Source organism: Brassica rapa, chromosome A08 (assembly GCF_000309985.2).
Source record: "Brassica rapa cultivar Chiifu-401-42 chromosome A08, CAAS_Brap_v3.01, whole genome shotgun sequence".
Classification (NCBI taxonomy): Eukaryota; Viridiplantae; Streptophyta; class Magnoliopsida; order Brassicales; family Brassicaceae; genus Brassica; species Brassica rapa.
In genome coordinates, this window is record NC_024802.2 from 12,493,513 (window position 1) to 12,511,942 (window position 18,430).

Genomic DNA, 18,430 nt, shown 5'->3' on the forward strand with positions numbered 1-18,430 from the left:
AAAATAAATATTATTTCTTTTAAAGCATAATTGTAAGCAATACAAAAATATATATTTTCAAAGTAATAGAAATAATTTTTATATATTTATTTGTTTTCTTAGATGATTATATAAAATAATTAAGTAACATAAACTGATATATGTTTAATTGATTAAAAATATTTATAACTAGTATTATTGAAATGTTTTATTTATTTTTCATATATTTAGTTGACTATAATATCTTTCGATTACAGTAAAAAAAATCTATAAATTATATTTTACTTATATAATATGATTTTTAAAATAAAATCACATAAATATTTTTTAAACTGCTTATTTTAAAGAGATATTAAAAATAAAAAGAATTAACAACAAATATCTTTTGATCAAATAATTGGAAAATATTTTAAAATAACATAACACTATATACTTTAACGAGGTAGATATATTATATTTTATTATTATTAAAATTATTTGTTTTCATAATATTAAATTTGCTTTTAAATTTTATGATTTTATGTTTCTGGAACTTAATATGACTATAATTAAAATATCAAAGAAAATCTAAATCTCATTTTAAGATTATTTAAAATAAATTTTAGTTTACCATTTAATAAATCTAAGGCATAAAATTATTTAGAATTTATAAAATATTTTAATTATTGTATATATTGATATATGTTCATAAGCTTCAAAATATATTAGTTACTTATGTATGTAACTTCATACTGATCATCGTTTTATTTTCTGATTTTTTAAAATCAACATATAATTTGATAAATATTATGAAACTACATGCACATTTAAATGATAAATAAAATTTTAAATGATAAATAAAATTAATTTTATTTTACTTAATTAAAATAAAAAATAATTATACCTCAGTTTGAATTTGAAAGAATATATGTTACTCAATATAATCACAACATGAGTGACTCGAGTAATCCATCTTATATCTAAAATCATAGATTTAACTACGATAAGAATATATAATTTTATAATAATAATAATTTATTTTATAAATGTAAACTATAGGATGACTCGAAACATATTAACGAATGAAAATAAAATATTAACCAACTATTATAATTTAGATCTTTTGTAAAATTTATATATATATGAGACTGTAGAATATTATCGTTATATTAATTTACATAATTTGGAATCAGACACTTTAATTTATTTTATATTTCATTTTAAGCAAAATATATCTTAAATTATACATAACCTTCCTCAAATATATTTACATATCTAAGACAATACTCAAATGATAACAAGATCGACTATAAAAACAACAAAACCGACTAGATATAACATATCTAAAATAATATGTCTAACTAAAATAATATAATATTATTATTATGCATACAAATTATAAATTAGTTTTAAAATAAAAAAAAATAACAAATAATTATTATAATATATTTATTTTATAAATATTTATATCCGTGCTCGGATCTGGTCAAGCTTGGCTCTTTTATTCGGCTGCATTGGCTTTTGTTGGTTACATATGAGTCGGTCCATTGATCATGGATAACGTCGGTTTTGATTCCATCTACTCTTATCTCCTACACTTCCTAGTTGGATTGATCCTCAATCATAATAACTTTGATGGGTTTATGCTGCAGCTCACTTCCTTACTTCATTGGTCACCTCTTCAGCCAAGTACGTATCAACCCTATTGAAGCTGTTTCCTTACTTCCGTTTGAATTATTTCCTAGTTCTTGAAAGTTATAAAAGTAGGTTTGTAAAGTTATAAACTACTGTTCTGTTGGCTGTTGCAACTTGCAACTCGTGTTAAGTACGGTGCTTACATCACAGGCTCCCTCTTTGGCATGGTGCCTGAGATATTTGTTGCTAATCTATACGTAAGTCAGGTTTCTATCTTCATTTCGAATTCCAAAACATTTTGTTACAACAGTTTAAGCCTGTGTCTAGTATTTAGCTTCTAGAAGCTCTTAAGTTAAGCTCCTTTTTCGCTGTTGGATCTTGTCATGTCGCTGATTAGTGAGATCTCTGGTTTATGTATTGCAGAGGGAACCTTGTAAAGACTTTATTAGCAGAAGCATCTTCTGCAGATGAACACGGCCTCTCGGTTACACAGATTGTTCTCAGCATTCTCGGGGCTTTTTAGGAACTGTAGCTACAACGATTCTCATCGCAAAGTATGCGAAAAGACAGCTGGAGACCATGAAGAAAGAGGAGGAAGCATTATCGCAATAAACCCACGTGACAAACTCTGACTTGCTTTTGTCTCAATGCTTTCTAATCTGAAACATCACTTGTCTCACTCCTTGCACAGTTTCAGGTCTGCTCCAAGAGGTCAAAGAGCTCTGTTTTTATTGTCTCATTGGTTCTTCTCATCTAATTTATTAACAGCTAACCAGTATGAACAGATGAAAAATCTAACCATTCTTGATTTTTCTTTCTTTCTAGAGTGTAAATATTGTGTACTCGTTGATATTGATGTGTGACATGAAGGAGAAAAGATTGTTGGGAAACGATAAAGAGAGAATCTTCATATGGTTTACTTTTTCAAATCAAATTAATTTTATTTAAAGCAAACATGTCAGAGCATAGCTGTGAATGTAACTCAAATTCATTTGAACAAATTAAATGATGGATACCAGTGAAGAAGATCAACTGCATCTATCATCACATAGAAAATGTGCCATGGGGATCATCAATTAAACTGAACATGGACATTAAATAATACAGTGGTATGACTGGACCCAAGAAAATACAGTAGCATGAAAATAACAGATATCATAACACAATGTATGTGCATATGTATAAAGACTTGCCTTTTTTCAATTTTAGTTATTTTCTTTCTTTTATTACCGCTGAAAAATGTACAACCAACACCTCCCCAAATAAATGTATCTTTGTACTCCCAAAAGCAGCTTTGGTCCAACACCCAAAATCCTTTTGAACAAAACGAATGCCTAGAAAACATTTACTCTAGGTTTTAAAACTTTGTCTTACCCTAAAGAACAACAAAATTGAAAGTTTGTCCTTTTCTCTTACATAAATTTGGGTCTTTGTGTACTCTCATAGAAACCGTATTAAATGACAAGTTCTGCTTAAAAAAATATTGATGGATAAATTATTAAAATCCACAGTCAACGTCATGCTGTCCCCACTCGTACCTCATTTTCATATAAACTGAATTTCAAAAATATTTAAATCATATTACTTGTATATCATTCTGTAAACGTTATTTCCAAAAGAAATAATTCCAGTTTTTTTTTTTTTATGTGCAGTGCTGCGGAAACTGGAATTATTTTATCTGATGTTTCTCCTAACATCATTCAATTTTTAATCTTATAAATTGCATATAAGAAAGGAAAATGATGTCACATAAACATATGTCTTCCATTTTTGACAGAGAAAAGCGGAATTTACCTGACAAAAGAATACAACCGTTAGTGGCAAAATACGTAAATAAGCACAAAACAGAAGGGTGATTCTCGACCCCGCCGGAATTTACAGTGTTAGTCGAAAGCCAAGAAAAAGCTCGCAGACCCAGAGAGAGAGAGAGACGGGCCTCGAATGCATCCACGTAAGAGAAAAATAGGCTCTCCCTCTCTCTTTCCCATTCGAATTGACGAAAGCACCCTCACATAGTCTCTCGAATGTAAGGGACATTATCGTCATTTCCTAGTCTTAATCAAAATTCAAAATTTCGAGTCGTTACAAAACCCGGAGCGCAAAACGGTGTCGTTTTCCTTGATATATTTCGTTTCCGTTTTGTTGCTAAACCAAAATCTCTGAAACAGCGAAATTTGTGCCGTTATTTTCCTTTCCTGCTTCGTCAGTGATTTTGACTGTGGAGGTTTTGTTATTAGCGAGAGAGAATGGAGATGGATGAAGATATGGAGATCGAGCCAACGGCGTTCGAGGCGAAAGAGATCGACCTTGAGTACGAGTTTGATGCCTCTCGGTGGTTCGATTTCACTCGGATGGAGTCAGCGGAGGAGTCTCAATCCGCCGAGTTCTGGTTTCACTCTGCTCCCTCCTACGCTCCCTCTCGTGAGTATCATCATCATAAGCTTTTATCTCTCACGTTTACAGCTTAGTTAGAGAGAGAGAGAGTGCTTAGTTTAATTTTCTTTCTTCGAATTGATTTACAATGTGATCAGTCATATTTGATTTGGTTGCAATTCTGTTTTGAGAATTTGCTGTTAATTCTTTGTTTGTTTATTTTCAGCTTTCGTAACAAAACTGTTACTCAGTGAGGAGGTTTCTGATGACAAGACCGAGGCGGCGGCATCCACTAGATCAGAGACAGCAGAAGATGTTTGTGAGAGGGATAGAGAGACCTATCAGCCTTCGCATATCAATAAAACAGGTGTGAATCAATTATGGTGCTTAAACTGTTTAACCAGTTTTGATTATGATGTGTGTAGAAAGTTAAAAGACTACAAGATATGTTTGTTTATAGATTCTTATAGTATCTTTTCTTTTCTCTTAAGGAAATGGAATGCGTTTTGGGATTTTTTCATCCCAACAAGGTAGTCACTTGAAGAAACTCCCAAGTCAACCCATATGCAAAGGTCTTTGCTTTAATTATGAGCATGCGATATGTATTTCAGTTATTGATTATGCTTATACATTAAGGTTCTTTAAACCATCTTGTAATACAGTTAACTTTTTGATCAGTTCTGTTTCTTTCAATACCTTTAGATGTGGTCCATCTTTGGTATTTAATTTGGTGGTCTCACTTTCTCTACTTTTACCAGGACCAACGGTTAGCAATCACAACCAAAATGATAAACCAAAGTTCCGAGCTAAATCAAGCATTAGATCAACTCCAAGGAGCTCGACGTTAATGAGACCTACTGCTAGTCAGTTAGCAAAACAAAATAATGCAAGGTGGCTGCTGTAGCATGTTTAAATCTTCTGTCAGCTTAATTTAATTTTTTTCCCACCTAATACGTAGCTTATTTTGCTGGTATAGTAAATTCCATATGCAAGTTGATCAAATTCATGAGAAAGGAATATGTGGGACCGAAGTTCAAGCGGCTAAAAGACAGAAGCTTGATGGAGGTCTTCTTCGTAAGGTAGAGTGTGATTAGTCTCTGCTTTAACAATGTACTAGCTAGGTTTATATGAAATTAAGTCAAATTTTTTTGCTCTGTTTCAGGTTGCTGATACAAAGCAGGAGATGAATTTTGTTCACAAAATACCCAAGAAGGTTTGCATTCTATTGCTTGAATGCTTTTGATCTTGCTTATATGGAAGATTCTATCTTTCTGGTGAATAAGGGAGCTCTTACTGAGATGTTAAATTATTTGCAACAGGATACAACTCTTGATAGAAACTCACAACAAACCAGGACAAAGATTACTATCGCACAGGAGCCTGATTTTGCTACATCGCAGAGGGCTCACAGGACACGGTTAGAGACTAAATGTTTTCTGAATGTGATTTGTCACTCAAAAGGTGGAATCTCACATAATGTTTTGTTAATGACTGTTTCAGGCACAAGAATGATGCCAAGTTAGAACAGGACTTAACAACTGTATATAGATTCAAAGCACGTCCATTTAACCGAAAGGTTTGTAACTTTGTATCTGCTACTAAGAAATGCGAACTGGAAATTGTTTCATTTTCCTGGCTCAACTGATGCTCCTTTGCGATCTCTATAGATATTTGATGCTCCCTCATTGCCCATCCGGAAAAAGAGCACTCCAAAACTACCTGAGTTCCAAGTAAGTATAGTAAATGACTTTTGTCTCAGCTGGTATACTGTTTCAACACAAAAGTATGGTGTATGACTTGGGCTTATATGACTTTCCTTTAACAGGAATTCCATTTGAAGACTTCAGAAAGGGCTATGCAACATTCTTCCGCAGTGACAACAAGGTCTAATCAGGGGAGTGATGTGTATAAGGTAGCAACGATGTTGCTTTCTATTAGTTTCATCACGTGCCTGCTGTTCTTATCAAGTTTTTCTCTCTTCTAAACAACTCTATCCTGAAAAGTGAGTTTTCTTTATGACAGGGGTCAGACAAATCTAATATAACTGATGCACTTGACGGTGTTAACAGGGCAAATAGGAGGTATGACTTGCAAAATCACAGAGAAAAATTAGAAAATTGCTTGATTTCTCACTTCAACTTGTGTTTGAGGTTAATACTAACTTACAATTTTTAAAAAAAATCTTCCAGACCAAGCGCTATGGATATATCTAAGCATGATGTCTCGGAGGGAAAACACATTTTTAAAGCTCGTCCTCTAAACAAGAAGGTACACTATCCTTTCTCGTGTCTCCTCCTCAACTTGCGTTATACTTGTCACTCCTGATACTCTTGCGAAACAGATACTTTCAAGCAAAGGAGACATGGGCATTTTCAAAAATAGCAAGCGAGAAACAACAGTGCCTTTGGTATGGTAGTCTCTTAACCATTATTATTCTTTGCACTTGATCTTCTGTATGCTTGATTAGTGGAGTTTCCTGATAAGGATGAAACTGTTTTCGAAAATGCAACACAGGAGTTTAGTTTTCATTCGGAAAAGAGAGTTCAACCAGATTTACCAACAGACCTTTTCAGCAAGGTACGGCTCATGGTTAGGTTATCTCTTAAACACACTTTTGTTATTTGATTACTCTCGTAGTTCCCTGACCGGATCCGGTTTTCTTAAATCTGCAGCTCTCCATCAAATCTGAGCTCAAGCAAAACAATGGATCTGGCACAAGATTTCATCAAGCAAAGGTGAAGCTTGCGAAAATCAGTTTAACCTTGATTCGTTTTACTCCCATTCTAAAGTCTAATCTATTCTTGGTATAATAATAAGGGCTTCAAGGAAAATAGAGTGAACTCTTTCCAAGCAGGGAATGAGGTAAAGCACTTAAACTTATTACAAAACAGTAGCGTGTGCAACCAAGTACACCGGAGGTTTCTAATTTCTTGAATCCATTACAGGTAACAAACAGACTGGCAGCTGGACAACAAATACAATCTAGTAATAGCGGAGTAGTAATCAACCAAACAAACCAGCGATGGACCGCTAGTAGGTAAAGCTAATAAAGCGACCACTATCTTTTGAGAGTTGTTTTCTAATCGTATAGATCCATGGAACAACAAGCAAGTGCTTATATATTTATTATTGTTGTTCTAATATGGCAGGAGCTTAGGCATTCGCTGATGGTATAGGAAAACAAAAGAAGCTTTTGTGGTATCTGCAATCATCATCACCAACAACTCCTTTTGTACATTCAAATTTGGTTCTCTTCTGTGTCTGATCCTACTCCTCCACTGTGAAGCAGAGACCAATTTGGCTTTTCTTCGGCATCTCTTTTTATATAAAAAGGAAGGAAAGAAAAAAAGAAAAATGTAAATCAGAAATACTCTGAATCTCTTGAATTTTAATTCACCAACCTTTATAGGTAAATATGAGACTGATCTAAACTAAGTATACTTTGGTTTTTGTTTTAGTCTACATCTGAAACAAGCTTTTGTTTATAAAGTGAAACACTACCATCACATTCTTTGATCCCAGATTTCAACTCTGACTTGACACACATTACCGTGTTATGAACCCTCATGGACAGACGATTGTAACCGGAGCCGGAGATGAAACCTTAACAACAACCAAGAAGATTACGAGGAAAGAAAGAGACCACATAAAATCCAAAAGAATAATTTTGGAACCATTAAGCAAGGAGAGGCCACTACGCTCTTTGTATCGTAGACCAGACAAGTTCTTTTTACCATCACTCCCAATCTTTCTCTTTTACTCTTCACGTTTCTCCTTTGGTTTCACGTGTGAAATGGCTCATACTAACTTGACTTTGGTGATGATTTCTAGACATTTCGATGGCCAGACAAGACTAACTATACAGTTTCTTTGCCTTCAAAACACTTTGATGGGTCAAAGACTCACGAAGTATTAAAACACTTTTTAACTTAACTTTTGTATTAATCAAACCTACAAACAATCATTAGTTTCCTACACCACATTATGTACACCAAACCAAACCAATAATCTTCCATTTCATTCAATTTACAAACCACCAAAAGGGTTTTCATCAGAGTTTCTCCGGATTAGGAGTTAGACATTTTCTCCGGATTATGAGACCAGGGAATGGAGATAACAGGTGGGGAACAACAAGTGCACTCATCCACGCACTGTGACTCAGGAAGAGTATGAGTCCTCCTGTGACCATCATCATCAGGTGAAGTAGTAGTAGTAGCTTCCCAAAGGGGACCCCAACATTCAACTCTGTTGAACTCATCGACATTGGAATGGAAATGAACCCAAACAGGAGCTTCTTGTAACTCCGGATACTTGTTCAACAAGTCCCCATCTCCATGAACAATAGCCTTCAACACCTATCAAAAAACGTTCAATAGTAAGCAAAAACAACATGAAACCAATAACAGAATTTTGGATCACACTTACAATAGGTAGCTCTTTGCAAAAGATGTAGTAACGAAACTTTGCGAAAATATCTAAAAGGATATGTCCACCGCTGATATGACAGTGAACGTGAAGCGACATTTTCCCTTTCACTTTCTTCCACTCTGCTACCACTTCATCTCTGTATAGCTTATTTGCCCATCCTTGCAACTGTATACAAACATTCATTCAAAACACCTCCCAAATTGCTTTAAGAGCAGAGAAAGGTAACTCTTTTTTGGTTACCTGAGAGTTGTTAATGGAGTGAGAGATAGCTAAAGTTAGTTTAGCAGTAATGTCACTGTGAGTGAGGGTGTAAGTTCTAGGGAGCGTTGGTGGATGCTTCTTCTCATCAACCCCTACAAACAATACTTTCAACTTCGATGATTCGAAGATCGCTGGTCCAAACAACCTTGTCATCTGCACGCCAGATTAAAAAGCTAAGCTCTCACGATATTGGAATTACATAGATTTTGAAACAGAATTGCTTACGGGAACAATGCCTTGGCTCTTCATCTTCGATCTTCCATTGGAGACAAGGAGTGAGTTGCTGCTGTTACCCCGTTTGTCTGAGTAACCTGGTTTGAGCCTTGCCGGTAACAGTAGACTCGTCGACAAACTACACATTGCTGCTCTCTTGAGTGTTTTCTTTCTTCAGAACTAAACACAGAGAGACCCTTTTGCGGCGAGGCTTGAGAACCAGATCTCACACGATCGCTAGCTGTGTTCGTACAACGAAACCCAAATCGAAAGCTTGTGACTTTGAGAAAACCCAACTCGAGAATGTTACTCTTCTTGGAATTTAGGGCTCTTTTGATGCGTGTCTAGGGGTTGGTTCTTGTGTGTAGATGGCATTGCTTCACGTTAGAGATCTTCAGACAGATCTTGGATTATTTTTCTGAGCCTCAGAGAGTGCCACGTGTCCTCTTCATTTTTTGAGCCGAACCCAACCTGTCTGGTTTATTTCCGGTTCAATATAGTTTTGTTGGTTTATTCGGTTTAGAAATTAGATGTCAAATCCTACCTTGTAACGTTAAAAATCCTTTTTTTAAAAAAAAATTCTCTAGGTTCAAAATTGATCGTATAAAAATTTAGAAATCAGTGATGATTGGTTTGACTGCGACTGTAAAACTTTGACTGTAAAAGTTTAACCGTGAGTAAGTTGGTTGTAATAGTAGTAAAATTGTTATTATAGACTTTTTTGTAAAGATTTTTACTATAGTTAAATTTGTTGTAGTTGTAATATATATGATGTAAATATTTTAAAATAAAATATATGAAATATGCGATGTATATATAAGATAAATATTTTTATCAATTAATATAATTTATATTAATATTTTTTTTAAAAAAATTATCAAAGTTAACATTTATTTAAAATGTAAATAATATTAATGTTATTTAAAATATTTCAATAATTTAAAATACACCCAAAATATTTCAATGATTATCTTTTTTTTTTGAAATTATAGATAATTTTTCATTTTACAGATTCTAAAGCCTATAAAAGAAAGATATATGTTTTTGCCTAAAATACATAAGAAAACAAGTTTGCTTTTTTATGCTGTAAATTTAAAAATAAAGATAAAGCATGATTGGTTAAAATTAATAGAAATTTAATGTAGACATTAATTTTAAAAAATAAATATATAACATGATTGGTAAATTTAATGATTTAAAAATAAATAATACTAAAGTAAAAAGATAAAACTCAACCAATTAATCCGTCATTTACAAAGAAGCAGAAGTTGTTTCAAATATACAAGTGAAGTTTCTCTATAGACAGTTACAAAAAAAAAAAAAAGTTTCTCCATAGAATTTTTCACGATGAGCATGTCTCGCCGTTTAAGATTTCCATCCCCTGTTTCATTGTACTGTTTTTGTTAATTACCTTACTGTCGAGGCTCGAGCGTAACTCTGTTTTTGTTAATTATCTTACTGTGTACCATAACTCCGAATCCCATTGGACCTTTAATATTGTCAGTTGTTAAAAAATGAAACTATAATCAACAAAAAGTATGCCCTTTTCAAAAAAAAAAATCAACAAAAAGTAACTGAAAGTTCACAATGACGCACACGTTTAATAAACCGGTTCAAAACAATCTTTCAGTGTGGCTCAACCTCAGTGACTTGACCTGGCGAAGAGGTTTCACCTGAATCATCACTATGACCAAAAAATGCATGTGTAGGAACAACTCCAATCCACCTCTATTTCTAACTCTATAATAGCATTTAGAGGTAAAACTACTTCAACCCATCTCTATTTTTGCCTCTAAAATAGAGATTGCTATTTTCTCCTCTATTTATAGAGGAAGAAATAGCATTCCTCTATATTTTGCTCTATATGTAGAGATCTCTATTTTAGAGAAATACATTGGAGTAAAACCCATCTCTATTATAGAGTTCTTCTATTTTAGAAGTAAAAATAGAGAAATACATTGGAGATGGTCTAAGAAAGAGAAAAGTCAGAGAGTTACTGTTGAAACTATGAACAACTGAGTTCATGTTTGTTCTTCTCATTACACTCAGGGCCGGCTTAATGGGTAGGACGAACGATGCACCCGCCCAGAACCACCAAAAAAAACAAAAAATTGGTAATATAAAAAGCCATATATTGTTGCACAGAATAAGGGCCCATTTTTTTTTATATAACAAAGATCATATTTTTTTGGAAAGTACTTATTGTGTTAATTTTAGACAATACTTAATGATATAGTAAGATAAGTTTTTATAAAAATTATAATACAAAAGCAAGTGATAAATTTAGTTAATTTGTTTGAAAATTTTATTATTTAAAAAAAATAATATTTAAACTATAATTATAATACCAAATTTTAAATAGTTATAGGGCCTAAATTTTTTTTTACCCAAAAACACTTCAGAATGCTAAGCCGGTCCTGATTACACTCTCTTGAACGCAAAGTCCTATGTTGGGACAACAATCCTCTACGTTGGAGAATAAGTAAAGAATCAATTACAAGGATTGAGACTGACAATTCTCTACGTTGGAGAATCTTCTTGAATTATAAATACATGAAACAGGACAAAAACAAAGTATTAAATAATGTTCTTGAATTGGCAGTGAAATGTTACAAAAAGCATCATTCAAACTTGCATACAGAGAATCAGTTCCATCTTCAGCGAGGCTCTAGTTCAGTAATAGTCGTGTCACAAATAGAATCACTAACAGATTTTACTGTAGATTGACTTGATTCGGACACGGATACCTGCTCAAATTCGGGCCTGCTACGCGGGAAAAAACTCGGTAGTTGAGGCACTGGTAGACTGATTGTGTTGCTAGTGAGCATCAAGATGATAGTTGATAACATTGGACGGTCTTCTGGATTGTCTTGAACACATAAGAGCGCAATATGGATGCATCTAGTGACTTCATTACTTTGATTATTCCTTCCAATTGATGGATCCAACAGTTCCAGTGGTGACCCGTTTCTCCAAAGCCTCCAAGCCTAATACAAAATGAATATATCAAGAAACCTTTGTCATAATGTTTATAATATGTTAAGTTGTTGAGGTCTTTAATGCTCACATTATTGACCAAGTTTCCAGCAGTACTCGTTTCATCCATCTGGTAGACGTTACTGTTTTTCTTTCCACTTATAATCTCGAGAACTAAGACTCCAAAGCTATAAACGTCAGATTTCATGGAAAATTGACCTTGCAATGCATACTCAGGAGACATGTAAGCGCTGAAATTACATACAAGTATGGTGAATATTAAATACAAAAGCTGAAATTACATACAAGTTATGAGGATAACTTACTAGGTTCCAGCAATTCTGTTGGTATTGCCTTGAGTTTGATCTATTCCAAAGATTGTAGACAGTCCAAAATCTGAAATCTTTGGGTTCATATCAGCATCCAAGAGAATGTTACTTGTTTTAAGGTCACGATGAATGATTGTGAGCTGTGAATCTTGATGAAGATAAAGAATTCCTCTAGCAATCCCTCCAATGATCTTGTATCGTTGAGACCAGTCTAGCTGACCTTGCTTTTCAGGGTCTGCACATTTCCATGCACCATAAAACAATCAGTTTAAAAGCTGAAGAAGAAACCTTCTAAAATAAGCAAAAAACTATTGAAAGGAACCATACCAAATAGGAAATAGTCAAGGCTTTTGTTAGGGACAAACTCATAGATGAGAATCTTTTCTTCTCCTTCCAAACAGAATCCAAGAAGCCTAACAAGATTCCTATGTTGAAGTTTTGACACAAGAACAGCCTCGTTCCTGAACTCTCTTGTCCCTTGTCCTGACATTTTCGACAGTCGCTTCACAGCCACTTCCGTTCCAGTTGATAGTGTACCCTATATACCATTGAATAAAACAAACATGGCCGGTTATTTTTCATAGTGTATATATAGAAAAAAAAAAGGAAAACAGTGACCTCCTTACCTTGTAAACCTCGCCAAACCCACCTTCACCGAGCTTATTACTACTGGAAAAATTGTTTGTTGCAACTTCAATTGTCTTAAAGTCGTATTGTGATGAATTTGTAGTTGAGATATCACTATCATCTGCAAAGCAAGGGTGTATAATTAGTTATGCTTCAAGTTTCCAACAAAAAGAGTTAAACAAACAAGAAACTAACTTTCAAACTGAGTTCTTTGGTATGAGTTTCTCCTCCGGCATAGAACATAACCAAGAACAAGCAGTATCAAGACGCCAACAACAGTTGCAACGGTAATGGCCACGACAATTCCAGTTGAGAGTCTTTTGCTATCTTCTCCTGACATAGAGAAACAATGTCAAATATTCTGACTCTTCTTGCAATCATTTTCTCCCAACTTGTCATATAGCATCGTAACTACAAAAAATGAGGTCTTAACATATGGTGCTATATGATTATGATAGTTTCAATGGGAAATAGATCGTTAACCCCGTTTTAAATTAGAAAACTTACCATTGTTGATCTTGCTGGGCTGATCATCTACAGGAAGAGGAGAAGCCGCCGTAAAATTAACAAAAGAAGCCTTAGAGAAGGTATACGTCTCCATACGGAGATAGCAGCTTGGCCGCCGGACACGGGTCCCTTGCCTCCTATTACAGCATGGCCGGTCGTTGTAGTGACGTACGCTCTCTCGGAGGCAAGTCTTACAATCACTAGAGGAAAGATCCGGCGTGCATTGCATCAATGCATAGATTTCCTGGAAAGGATTCAAGGCTGCGGTATTAGCTGTGTAATAGTTATCACTAGAGGATGGTGAGCTTTTGGATGTGGATGCTGCATCAATCATACGAACAGCTAAGTCTTCCCATATCTTCCTGAACTCTGTCAGATCTGAGGTTACATTTGCACGGTGGGTGATGCTCTGCCACGGACTTAGATCTAAAGATCCTAAGAAAGAAGTGTTGGAGTAGCGCACATAGCAAAGCGTGGGATGAGGTGCCCAAGAATACGCTTCTGTTTGGTTTGGACATCTCTGTAACAAATCATCAGAGGCCATCTTGATACAGTCAGAACAGACAACTGTATCTGATCCTGGCATGCACATCCCTGTTACGTAGATACGGTTCGGTTCTTGTCCGATGGAGCCGTTGTAAAAGAGGCCCTTTTGAGCCGTGACGTTTGAAGGAAGATAAGATAGGATGAGACGGCGGTTTGCGTCGTAGGTACCGTTGGGCGTGAAACCTCCTCCATTGTTCGGACATGTTGTTTCTGCTGAAACCGAAGCAACACCGAAGCTTATGAGAACAAAACAGAGGATTGAAATCAAATTCATCAGCTTTATTTTTTCTTTGTAAGAAGATCTTGCAAAAGCAAAAACCTCTCTACCGTTCGCTTTCTTAAATACCAAACCGAAGATTCCCTCCCAATATTTATAAGTTGTATTCGTTAATTTGTCAAAAGTCAAAGTCAGTGGTTGTTGAAGTTTCAAATGTGGACCCAGACACTTGATACACCATAGGGGTGGGCGTTCGGGTATCCGTTCGGGTTCGGGTCGGGTATTTCGGATTTTCGGGTATTTCGGTATAGAGGTGTAGAACCCGTTCGGGTATTTTTGTACTTCGGGTCGGGTTCGGATATTTTTAGTTCGGGTTCGGTTATTTCGGATCGGGTTCGGATATTTAGATTTTGAAAAAAACAAAATTAAATTTTCATTTTTCAAATTTCTTGTATTTAAAAATATAACTTTCACTTCACGAATCTTTTATTTTTAATAGATTGAATGGTTAATAGATTTAGACATAACATTTTGAAACTAAAAAACATTAATTTGATTATTGTTTTTAAATTTTGGATGTAACTTTTTGTTAATTCTTGAAATAAAAAATTTGACATGTATTTTAAGTGAGTAGCAAATCATTTTCTCCGTAATTGTATGTATATCTTATGAACTTAAAATATGTGTAGTATCAATATAAATACTTTATATAAAATGAGAGATGTAAACTAGAAATATAAGGTTAATTATACATATGTTCGGTTATTTTCGGATATCCATTCGGGTTCGGGTATTACCTGTTCGGGTTCGGATATCCAATCTCTCTTAATTCAATACCCGTTCAGATATTTTGCTACTTCGGTTCGGATTTCGGTTCGGGTTTTTTGGATCGGGTTCGGGTGCCACTTCGGATATCGGATAAAGTGTCCACCCCTAATACACCATACTATTATATAACCAAAACTGGTTTATTTATTAAACCAAAGACGGAGGCTGACACATTAGTGGTCCTTCTTCGTATGTCTTTTCTTCAATAGAGTATTATTTGTGTCAAGTTTCTGGGTCCACATTTGAAATTTCAACATTACTATTGACTTTGACTTTTGACGAATTCAACGTTAGGAACACTCGGACAGAAACTTCGTTTTGCTGTTTAAGAAATTACGAACAGAGGCGTGTCTACTAAAGACAAAGACTTTGATTTTGCAATACCTATCTTACAAAGAAAAAAAAAATGAAGAAGCTGAGTTTCTTTTTGATCCTCTGTTTTGTCCTCATAAGCTTCGTTGCTGCTTCTTTTTCAGAAGAAACATGTCCCAGCAATGGGATGGTTTTCACGCCCAACGGCACCTACGACGCAAACCGCCGTCTCATCCTATCGTATCTTCCTTCAAACGTCACGGCTCAAAAGGGCCTCTTCTACAACGCCTCCATCGGACAAGAACCGAACCGTATCTACGCAACAGGCATGTGCATACAAGGATCAGATCCAGTCGACTGTTCTGACTGTATCAGGACCACCTCTGATGCTTTGATTCAGAAATGTCCAAACCAAACAGAAGCTTATTCATGGCCAGGTGGTCCCACGCTTTGCCATGTTCGCTACTCCAACACTTCTTTCTTAGGATCTGTTGATCTAAGTCCGAGGGATAGCATCACCCACGGCTCAAATGTAACCTCGGATCTAACAGAGTTCAAGAAGATATGGGAAGACTTAGCTGTTCGTATGGTTGATGCAGCATCCACGTCAAGAAGCACACCATCCTCTAGCGATAACCATTACACGGCTAATATCGCAGCCTTGACACCTTTCAAAGATGTCTATGCATTGATGCAATGCACTCCGGATATTTCCTCTAGTGATTGTAGGACTTGTCTACGACAGAGCGCATTTGAGTACTCCCAGCCATGCTGCAATACGAAGCAAGGAACTCGTATTGTTCGGCCAAGCTGCTATTTCCGGATGGAGTTGTATTCGTTCTCCAAGGCTACTTTTGTTAACTTTACGGCAGCTTCTCCTCCTCCGATGGCTATGCCACAGCCTCCAGATGGCCAGGCCAATATGACCAACAATGGTAAGTTTTCCAACTGAAAAGAAAAATAATGATGGAACCAACGAGGAATTGATCTAGTAGGGGTTCAATTTTCATTGGAATGGACTGCATTTAATACAGTTTGTGTCTTGTCCTACGGGGCTTTCGGACCCATAATCTCGTAATCACTGAAAAAATAATGATTGCAAGAAGAGTTAAAATATTTGACATTGTTTCTCTATGTCAGGAGAAGATAGCAAAAGACTCTCAACTGGAATTGTCGTGGCCATTACCGTTGCAACTGTTGTTGGCGTCTTGATACTGCTTGTTCTTGGTTATGTTCTATGCCGGAGGAGGAGAAACTCATACCAAAGAACTCAGTTTGAAAGTTAGTTTCTTGTTTGTTTAACTCTTTTTGTTGGAAACTTGAAGCATAACTAATTATACACCCTTGCTTTGCAGATGATAGTGATATCTCAACTACACATTCATCACAATACGACTTTAAGACAATTGAAGTTGCAACAAACAATTTTTCCAGTAGTAATAAGCTCGGTGAAGGTGGGTTTGGCGAGGTTTACAAGGTAAGGAGGTCATTGTTTTCCTTTTTTTTTCTATATATACACTATGAAAAATAACCGGCCATGTTTGTTTTATTCAATGGTATATAGGGTACACTATCAACTGGAACGGAAGTGGCTGTGAAGCGACTGTCGAAAATGTCAGGACAAGGGACAAGAGAGTTCAGGAACGAGGCTGTTCTTGTGTCAAAACTTCAACATAGGAATCTAGTTAGGCTTCTTGGATTCTGTTTAGAAGGAAAAGAAAAGATTCTCATCTATGAGTTTGTCCCAAACAAAAGTCTTGACTATTTTCTATTTGGTATGGTTTCCTTCTATAGTTTTTATTGTATCTTAGAAGATTTCTTCTTCAGCTTTAAAACTGATTGATTGATGGTTAATGGAAATGTGCAGACCCTGAGAAGCAAAGTCGGCTAGACTGGACTCAACGATACAAGATCATTGGAGGGATTGCTAGAGGAATTCTTTATCTTCATCAAGATTCACAGCTCACAATCATACATCGTGACCTCAAAACGAGTAACATTCTTTTGGATGCCGGTATGCTCCCAAAAATTTCAGATTTTGGACGGTCTACGATCTTTGGAATAGAGCAAACTCAAGGCAATACCAATAGAATTGCTGGAACCTAGTAAGTTATGGTCATAATTGCTGAAAACGTACACTTTTTCTATTGAATATTAACCATACTTGAATGTTTTTTTTCAGTGCTTACATGTCTCCTGAGTATGCGATGCAAGGTCAATTCTCCATGAAATCTGACGTTTACAGCTTTGGAGTCTTAGTTCTCGAGATTATAAGCGGAAAGAAAAACAGTAACGTCTACCAGATGGATGAAACTACTACCGCTGGAAACTTGGTCAACAATGTGAGCATAAAGTCCTCAACAACTTTTAATAATTTAACATTATGACAAAAGGTTCTTGATATGTTCATTTTGTGTTTAGGCTTGGAGGCTTTGGAGAAACGGGTCACCACTAGAGCTGTTGGATCCGGCCATTAGAAGGAATAATCACAGTAACGAAGTCACTAGATGCATCCATATTGCGCTTTTATGTGTTCAAGACAATCCAGAAGACCGTCCAATGTTATCAACTATCATCTTGATGCTTACTAGCAACACAATTACTCTACCAGTGCCTAATCTACCGAGTTTTTTCCCACGGAACAGGCTCGAACTTGAGAAGGTATCTGAGGGATTCGAATCAAGTCGATCTACAGTTAAATCTGCTGGTTATTCTGTTAGTGACTCATCCATTACTGATTTAGAGCCTCGTTGAAGATGGAAGTGATTCTCTGTGTGCAAGTTTGAATGATGCTTCAGACAGCGTTTTCAAAATTAGATTGTGATTTTTGAAGATTTTTGTATTCATGTGGGTTCTGTTTCTACTGTATTTTCCTATTTTTCATGCCTTTTACTGGACTTAGCCAAACCTATTAACTGATTCTCTTATGTGCGGTGTCACATAATTTAGTTTTCACCTAGTGAAATGTTACTAATAACAACTTCCTTGTTTTCCACGGCAACGATTCTGATTATCTCCAACGATCTTTCTTAAACATAAGTGTTGAAATCAGCAATTCAGCATAATATCACAAGTACAATGCATAATCTTGTAGATCATCGTACTATCTCCAGGATCTTGTTGAGGGTCTGATCTCAACTTCATAGTACTTGTATGAAGATATATCCACCATACTGAGTATTTAATCTTGCCAAATTCCATCAAACTCTGTCTAAATCCA

At 35.4% G+C, this 18,430-nt stretch overlaps 4 protein-coding genes and 1 long non-coding RNA gene across 9 annotated transcripts; 2 read left to right on the forward strand and 3 right to left on the reverse strand.

Moving 5' to 3' along the window:
* The first annotated feature begins 372 nt into the window (after positions 1–372).
* Positions 373–7,472, forward strand: LOC103834270 (protein TPX2). 4 transcript variants are annotated; one of them, XM_033277035.1, is made up of 19 exons: positions 373–1,850; positions 2,017–4,014; positions 4,193–4,333; positions 4,458–4,538; positions 4,725–4,857; positions 4,943–5,045; positions 5,129–5,179; positions 5,286–5,383; positions 5,467–5,542; positions 5,634–5,696; positions 5,792–5,878; positions 5,989–6,047; positions 6,156–6,234; positions 6,308–6,373; positions 6,481–6,555; positions 6,639–6,701; positions 6,784–6,828; positions 6,912–7,003; positions 7,116–7,472. In XM_033277035.1, the coding sequence occupies exons 2-19, from the start codon at positions 3,840–3,842 to the stop codon at positions 7,132–7,134; spliced, it is 1,506 nt and encodes a 501-aa protein (XP_033132926.1). In that variant the 5' UTR covers positions 373–1,850; positions 2,017–3,839; the 3' UTR covers positions 7,135–7,472. The 4 variants fall into 4 exon arrangements, with proteins under 4 accessions (XP_033132926.1, XP_033132927.1, XP_009108588.1 ...); XM_033277036.1 differs by having other exon boundaries at positions 373–1,647; XM_009110340.3 differs by having other exon boundaries at positions 376–4,014; positions 6,481–6,543.
* Positions 6,066–6,747, reverse strand: LOC117127264. Its single transcript, XR_004450188.1, has 2 exons — positions 6,532–6,747; positions 6,066–6,457 (listed from the first exon to the last, which is right to left on the reverse strand). It is a non-coding gene; the product is annotated as an uncharacterized LOC117127264 (long non-coding RNA).
* Positions 7,473–7,878: 406 nt separating the features above from the next.
* On the reverse strand, positions 7,879–9,218 carry LOC103834271 (magnesium dechelatase SGR1, chloroplastic). The gene is made up of 4 exons (XM_009110342.3): positions 8,881–9,218; positions 8,635–8,808; positions 8,392–8,559; positions 7,879–8,321 (listed from the first exon to the last, which is right to left on the reverse strand). The coding sequence occupies exons 1-4, from the start codon at positions 9,013–9,015 to the stop codon at positions 8,034–8,036; spliced, it is 765 nt and encodes a 254-aa protein (XP_009108590.1). The 5' UTR covers positions 9,016–9,218; the 3' UTR covers positions 7,879–8,033.
* Positions 9,219–11,299: 2,081 nt separating this feature from the next.
* Positions 11,300–14,255, reverse strand: LOC103834272 (cysteine-rich receptor-like protein kinase 11). Of its 2 annotated transcripts, XM_033277034.1 has the most exons (7): positions 13,308–13,382; positions 12,996–13,211; positions 12,800–12,921; positions 12,501–12,711; positions 12,171–12,408; positions 11,936–12,095; positions 11,300–11,855 (listed from the first exon to the last, which is right to left on the reverse strand). In XM_033277034.1, the coding sequence occupies exons 2-7, from the start codon at positions 13,138–13,140 to the stop codon at positions 11,526–11,528; spliced, it is 1,206 nt and encodes a 401-aa protein (XP_033132925.1). In that variant the 5' UTR covers positions 13,141–13,211; positions 13,308–13,382; the 3' UTR covers positions 11,300–11,525. The 2 variants fall into 2 exon arrangements, with proteins under 2 accessions (XP_033132925.1, XP_033132924.1); XM_033277033.1 differs by lacking the exon at positions 11,300–11,855 and having other exon boundaries at positions 11,961–12,063; positions 12,996–13,133; positions 13,308–14,255.
* Positions 14,256–14,759: 504 nt separating this feature from the next.
* LOC103834273 (cysteine-rich receptor-like protein kinase 11) lies at positions 14,760–18,205 on the forward strand. The gene is made up of 7 exons (XM_009110345.3): positions 14,760–16,145; positions 16,351–16,491; positions 16,566–16,687; positions 16,775–16,985; positions 17,078–17,315; positions 17,393–17,552; positions 17,632–18,205. The coding sequence occupies exons 1-7, from the start codon at positions 15,305–15,307 to the stop codon at positions 17,962–17,964; spliced, it is 2,046 nt and encodes a 681-aa protein (XP_009108593.2). The 5' UTR covers positions 14,760–15,304; the 3' UTR covers positions 17,965–18,205.
* The last annotated feature ends 225 nt before the right edge of the window (positions 18,206–18,430 follow it).

Excerpts from the sequence above, each read along its gene's own strand:
- LOC103834270 (XM_033277035.1), top strand. The coding sequence starts at position 3,840 with ATGGAGATGGATGAAGATATGGAGATCGAGCCAACGGCGTTCGAGGCG. Across the intron at positions 4,539-4,724 it reads AAGTCAACCCATATGCAAAG|GACCAACGGTTAGCAATCAC; the intron begins GTCTTTGCTTTA and ends TACTTTTACCAG. Across the intron at positions 6,235-6,307 it reads CTCGTCCTCTAAACAAGAAG|ATACTTTCAAGCAAAGGAGA; the intron begins GTACACTATCCT and ends CTTGCGAAACAG.
- LOC103834271 (XM_009110342.3), bottom strand. The coding sequence starts at position 9,015 with ATGTGTAGTTTGTCGACGAGTCTACTGTTACCGGCAAGGCTCAAACCA. Across the intron at positions 8,809-8,880 it reads AGAGCCAAGGCATTGTTCCC|ATGACAAGGTTGTTTGGACC; the intron begins GTAAGCAATTCT and ends TCTGGCGTGCAG. Across the intron at positions 8,560-8,634 it reads ACTCCATTAACAACTCTCAG|TTGCAAGGATGGGCAAATAA; the intron begins GTAACCAAAAAA and ends GTTTGTATACAG.
- LOC103834272 (XM_033277033.1), bottom strand. The coding sequence starts at position 14,127 with ATGAATTTGATTTCAATCCTCTGTTTTGTTCTCATAAGCTTCGGTGTT. Across the intron at positions 13,134-13,307 it reads GCCCAGCAAGATCAACAATG|GAGAAGATAGCAAAAGACTC; the intron begins GTAAGTTTTCTA and ends TCTCTATGTCAG. Across the intron at positions 12,922-12,995 it reads CCAAAGAACTCAGTTTGAAA|ATGATAGTGATATCTCAACT; the intron begins GTTAGTTTCTTG and ends CTTGCTTTGCAG.
- LOC103834273 (XM_009110345.3), top strand. The coding sequence starts at position 15,305 with ATGAAGAAGCTGAGTTTCTTTTTGATCCTCTGTTTTGTCCTCATAAGC. Across the intron at positions 16,146-16,350 it reads GGCCAATATGACCAACAATG|GAGAAGATAGCAAAAGACTC; the intron begins GTAAGTTTTCCA and ends TCTCTATGTCAG. Across the intron at positions 16,986-17,077 it reads TCTTGACTATTTTCTATTTG|ACCCTGAGAAGCAAAGTCGG; the intron begins GTATGGTTTCCT and ends GGAAATGTGCAG.